The following is a 17712-nucleotide window of genomic DNA, read 5'->3' as shown; positions in this document are numbered from 1 at the left end:
TCCTGAGAGAATGGAGAGGTTGGCTGCTCAGGGCTTTGCTCCGCAGGCAGGAACTCCCAAAGGGTTCCGTTGTCATGTGGGTTAATGAGTGTCCACCTTTGAATGTGTGCAAGCAGAGACTTTGAGCCTCCATTGCGGATGTTTGAGAATAACTTTTTGCATTAGGAAGAAGATTGAACTTCAGTCTTTTCCACTCAATGATTCTGTTCTGTGACAGTTCTCAGGAAATACTTTATTCTACTCTGACCTGACTTGTGGGACCTCTGGGGCAGATCCAGGACTACTGGAGGAGCATGAGTTTATTGACATGAGTTTTGGGATCACTCCAGGCTATATCTAGATGTTTTGGGAAAAAGTTTCCTCAAACTGTTAGAATACTTACTATAGGTGAACTAGAGTAACCATTGCATGTTCTATTCCCCTGAGTGGAAATCCAATTGAAATTGAACATTAGTTAACATCAGTCATGACTGTAAAACTCAGGTAAAGAAACTGAGACCCAAGATATTACCTTGTCCTCCAAGGTTCATTGCCCTGTTGACTATTGATGCAGGGCCATAAACCTCTGATCTAGTTAATTGTTATAGCTCATAAAAAGCAAAAAAATAAACATATCAAACTACTTCTTTAAGCACAGATTGACCTCTGTGACCTCTAAAATCAACTTTGGCAGTTGCAGCAGCTGTTATGCAAGCACCTTGTCTAAGTGTCCCATATTTCAGAAGACACTGTGAGCGCTGTTTTTCATTAAGGAGAGAGATAGAACCTGAGCAGAGCACAAGTCCATTTAATAAATTATCCATTATTCTCTTCTGTTTGTTTGAAAACCACAAAACTGGCTGGGTGGAAACAATTCTGGCTAGAAAAAAAACAAACTATTACCTCAAAAATTTAGCCATTTAATAAAGGAATCATAAGAGTTCATCCCCAGACCAGTCAAGGATCAGGATGAGTCCCATAAGAAAACTGAAATTCACTTGTAGGAAGTGCTGTACCTGGGAAGGAACTCAGTGGCAGATGAAAGTCAGTGAGAAAACCAGTGCAAACCATGACAGCATCAAAGATGGCTGAGCTTTGCTTCCCTTCACGCAGAGTGACCACTTCCCATTGGCCAGTGACGTCAAAATCTGGGCACTTTGTTACACTGCAGACTTTGGTCTGAAATAGAATCATAAGCGTGATTGACAGTGGGTTCTACTAAGGGCTTGCTGGTTGACATACCAGTTAATGTTTCAAAAGTTCTAGAGCATGGGCTAAAAATAATTAATAAGCAGAACCCTAGAATCCTCATCAGGCTTTTGGCCTGGTCATGATTTCTTGGATGAAAGTATTCTAAGCCTAGAGTTTGGAAGGGCATCTTACAGAAGTGATAGGAATCCAAAGATCTTAACTGATTTTCTCAAATTCTCAGGAAGGGATAGGATCAAGATCGTAATTTAGATTTCTGAAATATTTCTGTTGTGGATCTTATTTTACACAGAGCTTTCTCTTTAGCAGTAGTCCCTTTAATAGAGACATGGATTATATATATATATTTGAAAATATAAAGTTGGTGCCAAATAGCTTATGAAAGTTCTCACAGAATATGTTGCTGAAACTTTCTCGGGTCTAAAGAGCTGTTGAAAACTGCTAACATTTGGGGAGTGGTCCAAAGTTTAAAGAATTTAGTTTTGGTTCTCACTGAGTACACATATGTCTGTAAGTACTAGATTCGGATTTAGGAGATTAATTAATTTTGTGGTAACAGATTGAACCTAGAGCCTTGCACATTCTATGCAAGTGACTCAATAGCGGCCCCAGGAATTATACTTATAGTAAATCTAATACAAATCAAATTTAAAGGAAAAAATTACTCACTAATCAGACTTTACTGCCTTTGTTATCCTTTTCAAAGTTTTCAAAAAAGATGGGGCTTTCAAGTCTCTTCTGATGAGTTTACTGTTTGGCTTACAGTAATTATTCAAAAGGCCTATTGGATCTCTACATTTGTATTAGCAATCAGTCCTCTAGAAAAGGTGTCATTAATCTTGCCAGTTCTTCATGTCATCTGCAGAACCTGGGGGTTATGGTATCCACAAATAGTAGAAAATAGTCAGATACTTCCTAACTACTAATTGATGCTTTGTGTCTTACCTTGAATTGAATGCATTTCAGAAGGTTGAACTGCTTTGCATACAGTTTGAGGTATTCTAGGAGTAGATCATTGGGTATAAAGTTTGGATAATCTTCTGGAAATGGAAAATCGGAGTAGCAAGACATCTCTTTGCTGCTGTTGGAAACCACAGACTTGTACAGACTGGCTCTTCCTTCTTCAACATTTTCCTGTACAAAGGGCACACACACATGAGCATAACCACACACACACAATGTGTGACAATTTTTTTAGAAATCTAAAACATTGACCAAGCTTAAAATGATACAGGTGGCATATGCTACCTGCCACCTTTCTAATAGAAGTTGCTATTCTGCATTTGGAAGATGATAAATATTGGACCTAGTATAAACTACATGGTCAAAATTACTATTCTATTCATTACATGCTAACAAATCAACCCGGGATGAACTCACTTGTTCATAAACAACCACTACCACTGCAAAGTACAGGAGAACAGAGAAACAGACAAGAGCCTGGAAGCAGTTCGGGGATGACGAACAACTGCTAGGCACATTGCTTTCATCGAAAGTTCTTGAAAAGACTATGGAGAAGTGGGCTTTATATTATGAAGGCTTTGTATCCAATGTTAAGATATTTGGATATTTATAGGAAGGTTATGACAATATACTGAATTTTTTAAACATGGAGGTGATTTCTGTTCAACTTTGGAAAGATATTGGTTCTACAAAAGATGAAGTAGAGAGAGGTCAAAAAAAGAGAAGTAAACCAGTTAAGAGCCTAAATTACAAATCTATTTGATGCTAACTGAAGACCTGAGCAGAGGTAATGGCATTTGGGACATAGAGCAAGGATTTGTTTGATAGTAGTAAGGTAAAACATAGAATTTGCCTGACCAGTTGAATTTAAAGGGGAGAGAAAACAGGTTAAAGATTCCCATATTGGATAACTGTGAGATAGCACACACTGACTAGTTTCCTAGCCCCAGTTTTGACTTGAATAACCAGTGAACACTAAAGATTAAGCAAAAAGAATACAGTCATGTCTTGATTGTACATTGTTTCTGTCTTGGATGGTGCTATGGAGTATTGTTCTCCTCTTTTCAGTTAGAAAGATTCTCTGTATTTTACTGTTATTTACCATGTTGGATATGCAGTTTCTGTTTCCAGGGAAATAGAAATTATTTTGTATATGTAGTCAAGGGAAAATATAAATACAAATCTCACATACAGAAATTACTTACTGTGTTTCCCAAGGGGTATGGCCTAGAATCGCATGAGATATACATCAGTCACAGAGAAAAAAATTATAAATATAATTCTGTGATTTCAACTAGTGTTACTGATCTGTGCTGATCTGTGTTGACTGTAATTACCTCCTTATCTGCCAGCCCATCTGCCAGCCCCACCTTTTCAGAATATAGCTAGAAAGCTAGAAGCTAAAAGGCTTTGGAGAAAGACAGTTATTTAAGTCTTGATCGTTTGTTCTGCTTGTACATCTCAATCAGTGTTAATCAAAAGTAGTCTGCAGAACAGTACCAATATCTGTGACAAGATAAATATGAAATTGAGAGTGAGCAATTAGTGCCATTTGCAGCAATAATTTGACATTGCTCAATGCCCAAGCATGTGGATTCATTTTTCTGCACAGAACATAGGTCGGTCTTGGTGGTTTGTCTGACTTATGTGCTGAGCTGCATCGAGTTTGAGCTGGGCACTAATCATACGCAGTAGAACTGCATCATGTTGGGTGGTGTTTTAAGTTTAATTTGAAATTGCTAAAGTGCTAAGAGTTTTAAAGTGTTAAAATTTCCTAAAGTGCTTAAAAATCTGCAACCATCTTACTTTATTGAAAATCACATATTTAACTCTAACATTTCATGGTCAATCCTTTGAACTGGCCACTGATAAAAGATTGAAGATAGGGCCTGGGATATAGGTCAGCAGCACAGCCCCTGCCTGGCAAGTGCAAGGTCCTGAGTTCAATTCCTAGCACCAACAAAAAAAAAAAAGGTTGAAGATAAAATTTTAAAAAAAGAATTTAATTGCTTTAAAATCTCTTCCATTCAAATCAACATAACTCTGTTAGCTTTGTTTCTCTACTTTAAATACAGTTAAACAATACTTAGACATAGTTTAAATTTATGTTTTCCTGGGGCTTGGGATTTAGCTCAGCGGCACAGCGCCTGCCTGGCAAGCGCAAGGTCGTGAGTTTGATTCCCGGTACCGGAAAAAAAAAAAAAATTATGTTTTCCACTAGAAAGAATATTGCCATCCACCCAGTCCAGTATATACATTGATCAGTAAGACACAAGCTTAATTCTCTTATTGTAAACCTTAGGTAATATCTATAGAAAGCATTCAAAGTGTGCCTGCAGGTGTTTAAGGTGGATAACTCCTGCTTCACACAAATGTTCTGTTTGACCAAAATGTACAAGTGTAATAGTATTCTCGCTTCTCTATATTAATTGCTTATTGTGTGCATTTTCAAAGAACAATGTGTCCATTTTTGTAGTTGCTTCCTCTTATTTCTGTTTTGTGCTCAGTGACATTTATTGAAATTAATTTTGTGATTTCTGAGTCTATGACAGTTTCTGTATTTAATATATTTTGTACATTTTTCTTGTTATTTTCATCTTTTGTAAAAATTCATTTTTATTGTTCTTAACAGTCATCTATAGTTAATTAGAAACTGGAAAAAACAGTTGCTCTGTGCAGTTTGAGAAGCACAACTCTCTAGACACGCCAGTGCCTCTAGCTGTTAAGATTTGCCTGGGAAATCTCATTACCAGGAAGAAGCTGACTGAGTAGGTGTGGAAGAGCCTGAGATTTCATGTTTCTTAAACGCACTCACATATTTTATTTATATGCTGCTAGTCTATGGACCATGCATTGAGTAAGGTCTTTACAATAGCACTGCCCACTAGGAATGTGATGGAAGCCACATACACATGTACTTTAAAAGCTTTTCCTAGCAATATTAAAAAAGTAAAGAGAAACAGATGAAATTAACGTTAAAAGTACAGTTTACCTAAAAGCAAACATTCAAAATGTTATCCTTTCAATATGTAATCAATATGACTTATTAATAAAGTGCTTTCATTCTTTTCCTCATACTGTCTTCAAAATCTGATGACTATTTTAGACATATAAAGTCAAATGTTAAATTTTCATTAGAAAAAATGTATTCAAATACCCACGTTTATCTAAATGCACTTAAAAGTTTTAAAATAAACACATTGGGTTTAATGAAAATTAAATAAAACAAAAATACAGTTCCTTAATCCTAGTCGCTAGCTTTCAAGTGTTTCATAGCTATGTGGCTAGCGGGTGCTGTGTTGGATAGCACAGTTTTAGAACTTCACCAGACCCGAGGGTGGATATTAGAACTGAACGTTTTGATTCGATTTAATCAAAACATCACTCAGCTTTCCTTAGCATTACAGGAATAAGAAGAGTAGTTATAAAGAACTGTAATGTTGAAGTAAGAATAAACAGCAAGTAAAAGACCCTACAGGGTTGACAGAAAAATCATCAATTATAAAGATTTTGGAATCAATTCATGAAAGGCCAACTTTCCTTTATGTTTCTGTGGCTTCCAGGAACATCTCAGGGTAAGTACTTTGTCGTCAGTGCTATCAGGTTTCAGCAAACAATAATACAGGCTAAATTTGACATCCATGCTGTTTAAGGAGGTAATTGTATATAATACGCTTTGTAAAGATTTTCATAAGAATAGTTCACAAATTGAAAGCATTTCTAATGGCACATTTAAACATTAGAGAGTAATGGGAACTCATTGGCACGGGATAAGACAGAGTAGTGAATTTTATGAGATCTTAAAGCAGATGAATGAACAGACAAAAACTGAGGGGGACAAACATCACTGCAAAATTTAGGAAGATAATTATAAAGGCAGGAGGAAGCAGAGCTTCCAGGCAACACAGCCATTGTGAAATAATGTATCACAGATGTTAGCGCATGAGAAGCTGTGGCTTGTAAAGGAAACTCAACTCCTAGGGTGGAATCCAAGATGAACTCTGCTCTCTTTCCTCCCACTGCTTTTGTTCTTTCTGTTGGAAAAATGCAAGTTCTGGAGTGTGTACCATCTGTACAAAGAGCATGGGCTCATGTGCTTCTGAATGGCATTTGTGGGCTCTGGGTCCTCCCCTCCTGTTTGCCATGGTTAGCAAGCTGCCTGGGTGATTCCGACCCCCGCTGCTGGGTTTCTAACCTCTTCAGCTGCAGACACTCCTGGCACTGTCCCTGTGTGGGTCTGCCAATTGCCCTGGCACTTGAGTGTGGGAGCACATGCCCTCTGGGAATTGATGGCGCCATTTAAGGGGAAGATTTTGTTCTCATGAAGGAAAAATGATTGAGAGAGAAGAGGAGTAGAAAGCTGGGCTGCAGAAAAAGGGAAATGAGCAAGAGCACGCCTGGTGGGGTTCTGCAGCACAGAGGGAATATCACCATGACTCTCTGGGACACTTGGTGGGATGCCGCACACCACAGTCAGGATTTGTCTGATCTCTGGGCTGTGAAAGAGACTGCAGATGCATGGAAAGTAGTTCTTCTCAGCACAGCCCTCAGAGTCAGACTGCCCAGGTCCCCATTCAAGCTCTGCAGTTTTTGGCCAGGTGATCTTTGAAATTTTCCTAACCTGTCTGTGTCTCAGTTCCCTCCTGTACATGTGGGAGCATCAGGGGTACAGACTTTAAATAAACAGAAATGATAGATAGCTACAATTCATTTAGAAGAATGCCTGATAAGCTCTCAGTAAAGGTTAACTATTATCCAGGTGATTTTCCTAGAACTTCCAAGAGGATTTGCTTTCTTAAGCCTGTGTCCTTCAGGCTTGTTGGCAATGGGAACACAATTGTCAGGTCAAAGGTCTTTTCTCATTTTAAAAATAGGCTGAAAATGGTAATGAAACTCCTAACTGGAGGCCTTGTCTGCATCCTGGCATCATTCGTATCCCCTGAGCTTCAGGCGTAATTGTTTCCCTTTCCCTTTAGATGAAATCAGTACCACTGTTTCTGCCCCCTCTTCCTGGTGAGAATCACACTGGCTCTGGAGTGCAGGGTGCAGCTCCTGGGTCTACAGCAGAGGAGAGCTGGACAACCTTAGGGGAAGCTGGGGGGGGGGCGGGAGTAGGGGCCTGCTGGGTGTATCCCCATATGCTTAACTGGAACTAGACAAACGTTTATTAAATATATGGATAAAAGGAAAAAGGAAACCTACTGAGATTACTGGAGTTTTAGAAATAAGGCTCTTTAAAAAGGTTTTAGGTGGGAATCAGGCTTACCAAAAAGGAAGACATAGCTAGGGAAAACACTTTCAATGAAGTGTATTTTCCTCCCATCGTTACCCTCGCTGAAAGTAAAAACGCGTGGTGTGTAAGACATGGAGTAGGTGATCAGTAAATAGTTGCTAAATGAATGAAAGGACGCATGAACAGAAGAAAAGATCTTGATGCAGATTAAAGAAGGATATGGGCCCAGGGATGATGATTACACCTTGAATAGGTTACAGGGATTTGAAGGATGAAGCAGAACGTGTTTCTACTAGCAGAGTTGATTACTTTTAGATTTTTAAATGATTTTAGTGATTTTTTAGTGCAATTCTGTTTCTTCAACTACTATTTTATGACTGAGGTAATCCCCCCTTAGTGTCACTCCCCTGAGCCCCCCTCCCTGTCAGGGGTCTGCAAGAACTAGCTATGGTACAGGAGTTCCACATGGGTCCCACCTGCAGTCGAGGTCCAGGTCAGCCCAAGGTGGTTCTTTACCAATGTGTCCCTTTGCTTTTTAATGACTGCCACCCTGTGTTCTGTCCCAACCTATCATATCCTTACTTTTCCACTGCACTGTCAGCATCCTCTTTCCTTAGTCTATGGTAGCTGGAAGCAACTACAGTCATGCCCATGGCAGTGTCATGGGCAATGGCTTATCATCTTTATAAGCTTTGTGCCCTCTTCCTGTTTGGAAATGGAAACTGTCTTCTCCATATGTGTTGTTGGATTTCTGCACTTTGCCTCTCTTTTTAAAATTTTTTTATTTTTAAAGATAAAGAATGAAAAGACATTAACAAACAAACAGACATAAACAAAACAACACCCAAACAATAGAAGCAATAGTGTTTCAGACAAGGTGATAGGAAATTAACAATAGTTACGGTATTACATATTGTTATCTTCAAATTGTTTACTCAGTTAAACAAATATAAGCATGTAAGATTGATCAAACAATTAAACATTAACTGTTCCTTTCAATAAAGCAATAGAAGTCTGTAGTACGACTCTCTCAGTTATCCTATGTGTGTGTATGTGTGTGTATGTATATATATATATATATATATATATATGCCCCTTTTTTTCTGTAAGATTCTCCCTTATATCAGACACTACAGATCCCACTTTGTATATACATCTCCTGGCAAGTGCAGCCATTGCTAGAGCTGCCTTTTTAATTCTGCAGGTTTTGAATGGACCTCCCATTCTGCATGCCAAAATACCTCCAACTGATCCTCTATAGGGTGTGTACATGCACTCAAGTGTATGTGTGTGTGTGTGTGTAGTTGGGGAAGGAGGAGGAAAGGGATGTTTTGGGAAAGACTTCAAAGGCTCATAGCATGTTGAAGCTAGAAGATACCTTAAACATCACCTAGTTTGGAGATTTCCCATCAGCCTTTAGGGAAGTCTCAAAGTGTTTCAGAGGCATCTCAAGAAGCTGCAGTATCAACACAGAGCTGCTAAATAAAAGTATGTGGTGGGGATTTTCCTACTTCTCAGTCCACTAGAAATTCAGATATATCTGTTTTTCAAACTGGTCCCATATTTTTATTTTATAAGTTAGATAGTAGAAGTGCAATAACTTGTTAATTGGGTCTCATTTTACCTTGGCCACTGCTTGATAATCCTCTTAGACATCTTGATTTCTTGTCCACAGTGACTTTTCATGACCTCTTCTGTTTTTCTAATTCTCCTTCTCCACTTACTACCCCAACACCCTCTTTGTCTTCCCTCGCTGCCATATTTTCCAGAAAGAATTGGGGCCTCTGGAGTGTGTGCTCCTTTAGCCTCTCTTTCCTTCTCTCAGGGTTCACTTGCCTTTTCCCTCTAGTCTCCCGACAAGGTATCTCTTGTCTTCTGTTCTTGCAGTGCTAACCCTCTCACCTGTGCTTATAATTCCATTTAATTTGGACTTGTGTGTTCAATTTTTTCCTATGAACCAGAGATTTTTTCCTTTGCCTACAAAGAACTTTGGGTCTTCCCATTATGCACACAAAACAAACAACAACAAACTAACAACAATCATAACAAACAATCTCCTTAAATTTACTGGTTAGCTGTTGCATTGTGAATTGAATATCAACCTCTTGATTCAACCAACCTCTTCTTTCCTGATATTCCTCTTACATGTACCGCAGGGACCAATAGGCTGTTTTCATTTTCTAAACACACTGGACACATTTGCTTTACTGGTTCCCTTCTTGATACCTTCTGCTTAATCTCCTCCGACTGCTGACATCATTCAAAGCCCATCATGGGCTATTTCTTCTATGAACCCCCCTGGCTTTCCATGAGTAGCTATAATCCAGCCCTCCTTTAAATCAGCACTGTTACTGATTTACAGTCTTAGTCTTCTGCCTTCTGCCAGCTCCTCAGGAATCTTTCCCATTCTTGTGTTCATCACAGAGCTTTCTGCATAGTTATTTGATCTGCTAGAGTCACACAGCCAGTTGGACACAGCTGGATTTAGACTCGTTTCTCTTGATTCTTAGAGATGAGTTTTCAGGTTAATAATTAGGTGCCTGTGACCTAACTAAAGAGCATCTTGTCTTGTACCTCAGAACACATAGCACAGCTTTTGATCTTTGATTCACATTTTCCTTTGACTGAGATTACCTTACCCAGATAATTGCTAATTTAGCTGGGAACATTAATCTTTCAACCTAACTCTCAACTGATTGATCGGTTGTGTTTATCTGAACTACTGTGCTAAGAATTTGAGACTCTTTATGGAAAAGATTGATTGCTTGGTTATCACTTAAATATTGAGTGGGCATGAAGAGGAGAATTCCTCCATCCTGTTGGAATATATACAGCCTGAATGATGGGAGCAGACGTGCTGTTGTACCTGGTTCCCTTTGGAGAATCTCTACACTTTGGAGATCATATTGGGTGGTTGGGCACATTCTAAGATATGCCATTCGATATATGAGCCAGGCTATGCTGGAGAAGTGGGACTGCACTTCAAGCCTGGCCTTTTACAATCTTTGCTCTCTGAGATAGAAAATAATTCATCCCAGTTTGAAATTCCACCCTTCTGTAAGTCTTCCTCTTGGCTTCTCAGTGGATCAGAGGCCAGGCACTTTGACCTTTTGCTGTTCACTATTCTTGACAGCTTTCTCTTTAGCACATTTAAAGTTCATGGGAAATGCTTTTTTCCCTTGAAGGAGCAAAATGAGGAGCTTTGGGGCGATTTGACCCAAGTGCTCTGGGGCTGAGGCACAGGGCTCACACAAAGCTTTTCTCTGCCTGGCTTGAGGGTCTCAGTGGCCTGAAGCAGGGCCATTGTGATCCCCTGGGCTCCAGGCCAGTGAAGGGTGGACTTTATAGTCTGCTGTCCAATCCAGACTGGAACCCTGGTGAGAACTGGTAGTATTACTTTTCTTTCACTCGGGGAGAAAAAAGGACTCCCATCCCAAGTTCTTTATTTCTGATTGTTCTTGGCATGGACCGGGGCTGCCTGGGCAGTAGGGCCCAATTGTGGAACTCCTCAACACTGAGTTCTGGGTCACTTTAACCTAGATGGAACGGGGCTCGAAAAAGACGAGAGTAAAAGCAGCTGGGTCTGGTAGCCAGGATCTGAAATCCTGAACACTGCAGTCTCTGATCCTGTGTTGGACCCCCTGGTTCTGGTCATGCTCTCCCGGTCCTGGACTTTTCTGGCTTGTCCCAGTCATTCCATTCTTTTCCTCACTTTGTGGGCTTCTTTGAAAACAAAACATTTCTTCCTTGAAGTCCTGCATAAAGTTAGTAAGGCCACTGACACCTCCCCCAAGAGCTTAGCCTGCTTCTTTTACAGTTTCCATGGCCCCTCCTGCCCTCCCCCAACTCAACCGAAATTTCCAGCCAATCCAGAGCAGTCAGCACAAGTGGAAGAAATACACCAGGCAAGCCACTGTGATAGGCAAACAGAAGCAGTTGAAACCCCACTTACGGTGAATCTCCACAGCCCCCCAAGGTCGCTGCTCCTCTCAAAGCAGGTGGGCTGCAGTCCTTCCTCCAGACAGCACTTAATGGAGGCCAGGCCGCTGACCCCAGCTCCCACGACGGCCACTCGTTTGGCCATGTTCTCCTGTGAGGGGAAAATGAAACGGAGCTTTTTATTCGCAAAAGCCCCAACCCCACCCTTGGCTGCTCTAACAAACCAGGAAAAAGATTTTGGAAGATTAAGGGATTTGCTCAGGTCAAGTCCTCTCTAGGCTTCTCTGGTGTGTGAATGTGCAGCGAGAAATGTTCAGGTCTCTAGTTTAACCCCTGGGCTTAGTTATGTTTCCACCCCTCAGCTTGAGCCCGTGCCAAGGATGAGTGCAGTTGTGGTTGAAGCCGCATATTCTGGCAGAGTGGCTGAAATCGGACCCTTTTGTGGGCAGGTCTTGCATTCTGAACTGTGCTGCCCCGAGCCTCCCATCTCCAGCCTTAGAGCTGAGTACAGCTGCAGAGCAGAAGAGGCTTGCCCTGTCAGAGCCGTCCTTTCATCTTCTACGACACTGAGTGTCAGACTGGTGTGGGGACGTTGCACAAAAACACACCGCAGCTGGTGGGGTGAAGTTCAGACAATGAGCCACACTTGTGGCCCTTGCAGGTGCTACTGCAGACATGTTCTGCATGGTTTGCCTCATCCTATGCCAAGGCTCCAGCTGTGTTGCTGTAAATAGTTGTTTCACCCATAAAAGTTTTATGCTCACCGCTGGAAGCAGGAGGGTGGCTGCCCTGATTGTTTGTAGTGGAAAGGAAGGTACAGGAGACCATCCCCTCGTCTCTCAACCTGACACTGACTCACCTCTAGGCAACTAGCAAGTCACTACTGGCACATGTTACAGAAACCAACCTAGGAGGCAACACAGATTGAACAGCCAGCTCTTCAGCATTACTGTGTGATCTTGGGCAAACTATTTAATCTCCCTGGGCATCGTAAAGTGGAGAACATAATAATTGCTTCCTTGCTGTGTTTTTGTGAATGCAAAGGTCTCTTTCTCAGGTGTCCATTGAAGTGTTGTAGCGCTGTAGGAAGAGGCTGCGATTTACCGGGGAAGAGCGATCAGATTCCCTTTAGAGGAAGTCATGCTTTAGGCTCTCACAGATACCATAGAAACAAGAACCTTATACAACTTCCCCTTCCTGGGTGTGAGAGGAGCAGTGACCCTACATTAGAAAGGCAGTGGAAGTATGGGTGCTGGGTCCAGGCATGTCTGTTTCTGATCTCTGTTCTATTATGAATCAGCTTGGGGTGTAGGGAAACTGTTCACCTCTTCGGGCTTTATTCTGCTCATAGTGCATTAGAGGTTATAATGCTAGTCATTTTGTGAGGCGTAAGAGACATGCAATAAAGAATATCCACTTTTATGGATAAAGTCATTCTAGGAAAAAGAGGGTTTGCACAGAAAATAGGCTATTTGCAGCTATGCACCAAAGCATGCTGGCTCTGGAAAGTCAGTAAGTGTGAGCAAAGCAGGACACTTGCATAGCTGACAAAACAGCAGGAAGCAAAGCAGGTCACTTAGGGGATGATGCAGAGCCATTTCCTAGAGCTGGGTTGAGAAAGAAGGTGGGGCGACTTTTCTGCCATGGCTTGCATGAACCTGGAGAGGAGGTCACAGGGGGTCGTGCCACTTCCCTGGGGAGGGACTGGTAGTGCTCATCTTGCCATGGTGTCCTGGGCAGATGTCCTGGACAGAAGGGATGGGCTCTTGTTTAGCAGGCACCAGTGGAATGTGTTGGTTTGCCTGGGATGTTGGAGTTTCAGGTATATACTTGCTAACAGAGCACTAGGCTGGCTCAGCAGGAAAGAACACATCTACTCCAATGGTGAGTCTGGGTACAGGGAATCTGGTTGTGCTGTGAGCTAACTCTGAGGCCTTGGGCAGGAAAGTGAACTGCCCTGGGCTCACTTTGCGAAACAGCACATAAGCAGTGACTCTTAATCCTAGCACCTGACTCTGTAATGCAAACATTGGCCTACTGCAAGGGCTTTTCAAGAGTCCAGGCCCTGAAATTATCTTTAGTCAGGTGGAACCTAGATAACAGTTTTTTGGAGATAATATAAACAGGAGAAAATCATCCACTCAGAGGGTAGAATCCAATGCCCTATGGGTCGTAGACTAGATTTTATGGTTCATTCTCGAACTAATTCTGTCATCAAACAATCAGTGAGTGGCTTTTGTGTTGCTAGGCCCGAGGTTTGGTGTTGGAGTATAAATGATGAACTAGGCAAGTTCTAGAGCAGTTATCAGTCTGGGGGAGAAGTCAGATTCAGTGGCTTGCTCTGCAAAGTGGTAGGCCAGGCATGTGTCTTATGTACACGTTGTAGTATGACTGTGAAGGAGAAGGTGCTGGTGGTAACCTTGGGGTCGTAGGAAAGCAATGGCGAGAAATACAATTTGCTCTGGACTTGCGAAGGACTTCAGTGAGCCCACGAGGGCAGGAAGTGAGCTCCAGAGTTTTGAGCAAGAGTAACAGCGGAGGAGGTCTCTTGAGGCAGGCGTGGCTGCTTGACTCCACGGTGAGCTTGCCTCTCTTTCAACTCACAGAAGAACTATGGTTTGCACCCCGCAAGAAGCAAACACATAATGTTGATTACCCCAATCACATCTTTTAGTCTTCTCTCTGCATAAGGCTATGTTTCCCTCAAAAAGAACATTTTCCCTGACTTGTCTTTTTTTTCCCCCACAGGTCCTATGTAGCATGTTTAGGCTGTAATAGTTGTTGCATAAATATATGGCATAGGCTGATTTATTGTTGGATAAATTGATTCATTCATTACCTTACGAGCTTTCAATATAAAAAACTAATTGAGCAAATATTTGCTGGTAGCTAATATCCTAGGTCAGAGAGTCCTGTCTCCGAATGATGTCTTTGCAAATGTACAAGATGTAGAAATCCCTTCCCCAGGTCAGCGCTGCAGTTTGGTTGGACCAGACAAGTCAGCCTCCTCTGAGCAGATCTCTCTGGGGCTTTTCACTGGTCATTTAGGTGGTGGGGTTATGAGTTAAAGTCTTGGATTTGAAGTTTTATGTTGGCTAATTATCAGTGATTTGGCTAATTATCAGTAATTTTCTGTGCCTCAGTTTCCTCCTCTCTATTATGAAGTGGAAGTATAACTAGACTCAGATATTGTAAAAGTGAATCAAGTGACATATAAAAGGGACTTAGCGTAGTACTTGGGACACACTATGTGTCCTCTCAGTAAGTGTTATTTCCATATCCTTGAGCAACTTTTTCTTTATTATCTTGTGGAGATCTGTCTTGACAACTCTTACTTACAAAGTTACAGAATATTCAGAATCAGAGCCCCTGGGGAAAACTAAAAATGTCTAAAAAGGTATCTTGTAGAAAATGAATGAAATAAATCAGGAAATATGAGAATGATGATGAAAGAAAGGGAAAGGAAGGCATAAAGTAGCTTTCAAAATCACCCTGAAGGACTTTCCTTTCTTTTAATATTTTTGTTCAGATCTTCTTGGTGTATCAACAGTCTCATTCAAGCTGTTCCTCACATTTAGAAAAGTGAACTTAAAAATACACAGGCACACAGGTAGGCGATCTAATGACACCATCATTCTCGGCTAAACTCAGTTCTTCTACCCACTCATTCAAGAACTGATATTTATATGTAACCAATGTGATTTCTTAAGTGCTTTTTAAAAAGAAAGTTTTGTCCCCCTTTATTTTTCACTAAAAATAACTTTCAGTCTGCAGTTACTTTATTTTTAGAAAGAGTGACTATTCAGAATCAATTTTCTAGGATTAAATAATTTTATTAGGACAAAAAGTACACCAAGCAACTTTATTAGGATAAAAAGTATACTAAAGTTGTTGATCACTCGAGTATTAATTTGTATGCAAATGCAAAAATATTATTGCTTCTTATGTGGATAGTCAGTAAAACTCTGGACATTTCATGGAGGTCAAAAATTTTTTTTAATGAAGAGGGCCTCACTGAAGCTAACTAAATGTGAAATAAACAGTAAAAATGAAGAAAATATAGCTAAATTGGTAAGGTAGGAGTCAATCAGTGAAAGTGAGTTTATAAAAAAATAACAAGGAAGATTGTGGGTGATGTTCCCGCCCCCACAGGGCCTGGGCAGGCCAGGGGGTGACCTCTTCCTCTATCCCAAGGACCTGATAGGCCAGCGAGATCATGCGGCCCAGGAGGGCTGGTGAGATTACCAGTGACACATTAGGGCCCCAGCTTGGGCACACAGGATGGACAGATGAGACTACCAGCCTGGAAAAGTCTGAAGCAGTAATAACAATATGAACCAACAGTGGCTAATTTAGGTGAACCAGTGTAATGTTTGGGCACAAAAACATGTGGAATAGAATTGAGCAAGTAGGGCTGTCCTTTAGTTTTTCCTAAAGGGCTGGGGAGAACTCTGGGCACAGAAGACTAATCCAGTCCTCCAAATCCAGAGGCCAAGATCAGACCCATACCCAGCGCAAGTCCACCTGCAAACTTGGCTAGAGTGCACATTTCTGGGATCCACCGTGAACCTACCACAGAACTGTAGACACGAGAGGAATTTTACTACTTTTACCTTTCTCTGTCTGATTGTTTTTCCTCTTTGTACCTGGCTGGGTTGGTGCTTTTTATTTCCCCTGTTCTATTTTGTCCTGTTTTGTTTTCTTTTTATACGTTTGTTTGTATTTTCTGTGTATGTGGTTATTTTTGTTTTCTGGGTTTTTTTCCCTTCTTTTCTCTTTCTTTCATGACTTAGAGCTCTAACATCTTTTGGTTTACTTCTACTTGTCCTCTTTCTCCTTTTTTGTCAACAACCTCACTTGAATTTAGAGTAAACATTCTGGGAGTAAAGATTGTCTCTTCTCTTTATGGTTCACTTCAGTACTCCCAGGCTTTCTCTTCCAATCCCTCCCTCTTATGTCCTACAATTACCCAATACTTGCATGATCACCCTTGTCCTCCAGCCTTGCTCCTACTATATTTAACTTCATTTATCTCTCCATCCTACCCACTAGCCCCCTTAACCCTCCTCCCCAGGGTAAAATTACTCTAATTAGTGGAAAATCATTGCATACAAGTTTCTGGTACAAGTTGGATTATATTAAATAACTGTAGAACTTGCTCTTATGGTTAAAAGTATCAGACTGATAGTTAACAGTTTGTCAGTAGACAGACTGTGCTTGAGTCTATTGTTATTGGTAACTATACTGCTTTAACTGGGATGCAATACCTGTTATAATCAATTTTTATCCCTTGTATGACAACACTCTTATTGTAAGGGGTCAGAGCTATCACTATAGTCAGTACCAAAGGAATGGGCCCTTAGTCAAATAGATAGCAACTTCTCATTCTTAATATATTGGGAAGGTATGTTCTTGGGACTGACATAAAAACCAAGAACCACCTACATCTAGAAGACATCCTGAGGAACAGACATTTTCTAGGGAAGCTTGATACCAGGGATAAAGCTATACAAGCATTAACAGAGAAAACAAAATTTAAAAATAGAAAATAAAAAATGACAAGACAAGGAAGCAAATGGCAATCCCAAACACTCAGCCCACACAAATCAAGTCCAGAGCACAAACAGATAGAGGAAATTGGAAGCCAACCGCTGAAACTTTGTGAAATGATAGCAGTGGAAGTGATAAAAATAAATGGAAGAAAATATAATTTCTAAGGTGCAAAAAGAAATGATGATCAAAATGAAAGACATTGAAGCAGACACAGGTAAAAAAATAAAGGAGCTTAGGAAAATGATGGAAATCATGAATGCCCAACATAAAAAAGGACTGGAATCAATGAAACAGATCCAAACAGAAATCCAGGAGATTAAAAACTCCACTGAAGTATATGAAATAGACTGAATGAAGATGAGGATAGAATATCAGATCTAGAATACAGGATGGCAGCTAGTGACCAGGAAAAGAAAGATATTTTAAAAATAGCAAGAGACCATGAAAAATCAATCCAATAGCTATGAGGTGAAGTAAAGAAGAGCAATAAAAGATTGGTTGGAGTCAGTGAGAAAGCTACAGACTGTACAAAAGACATTAAGAACCTCTTCACGGAAATAATGGCAGAAAACTTTCTAAACATGGATGAAGAATTTGACATACAAATTAATGGAGCATGTAGAACTGAAAATACCCATGACCAAAATAAATTTATCCCAAGGCATGTAATAATCAAGATTCCAGAAATTCAGCACAGGAACAAAATATTAAAAACAGCTAGAGAAAAGAAACAATCACCTCTAAAGGAAAGCCCATCAGAATCACAGCAGACTTGGGGCTGGGGATTTAGCTCAGCGGCAAAAGCGCCTGCCTGGCAAGCGCAAGGTCGTGAGTTC

The 17712-nt window shown here is 40.7% G+C and overlaps 1 protein-coding gene across 2 annotated transcripts in view; it reads right to left on the bottom strand.

The window, feature by feature from the left end:
• Fmo1 (flavin containing monooxygenase 1) overlaps positions 1 to 17712 on the bottom strand; it is a 33220-nt gene that overhangs the window by 9882 nt on the left and 5626 nt on the right. For both annotated transcript variants that reach the window (XM_005374832.2, XM_005374833.2), the window contains exons 2-4: positions 11337 to 11474; positions 2134 to 2322; positions 996 to 1158 (exon numbers count right to left, since the gene is read on the bottom strand). In XM_005374832.2, coding sequence (XP_005374889.1) covers positions 996 to 1158; positions 2134 to 2322; positions 11337 to 11468 — 484 coding nt within the window. In that variant the 5' untranslated portion in view covers positions 11469 to 11474. The remainder of the gene's footprint in view (positions 1 to 995; positions 1159 to 2133; positions 2323 to 11336; positions 11475 to 17712) is intronic.

The sequence above is a fragment of the Chinchilla lanigera genome, unplaced genomic scaffold (genome assembly GCF_000276665.1).
Source record: "Chinchilla lanigera isolate Chin_1 unplaced genomic scaffold, ChiLan1.0 scaffold00005, whole genome shotgun sequence".
Taxonomy (NCBI): domain Eukaryota; kingdom Metazoa; phylum Chordata; class Mammalia; order Rodentia; family Chinchillidae; genus Chinchilla; species Chinchilla lanigera.
This window is presented reverse-complemented; position numbering and strand designations above follow the sequence as displayed.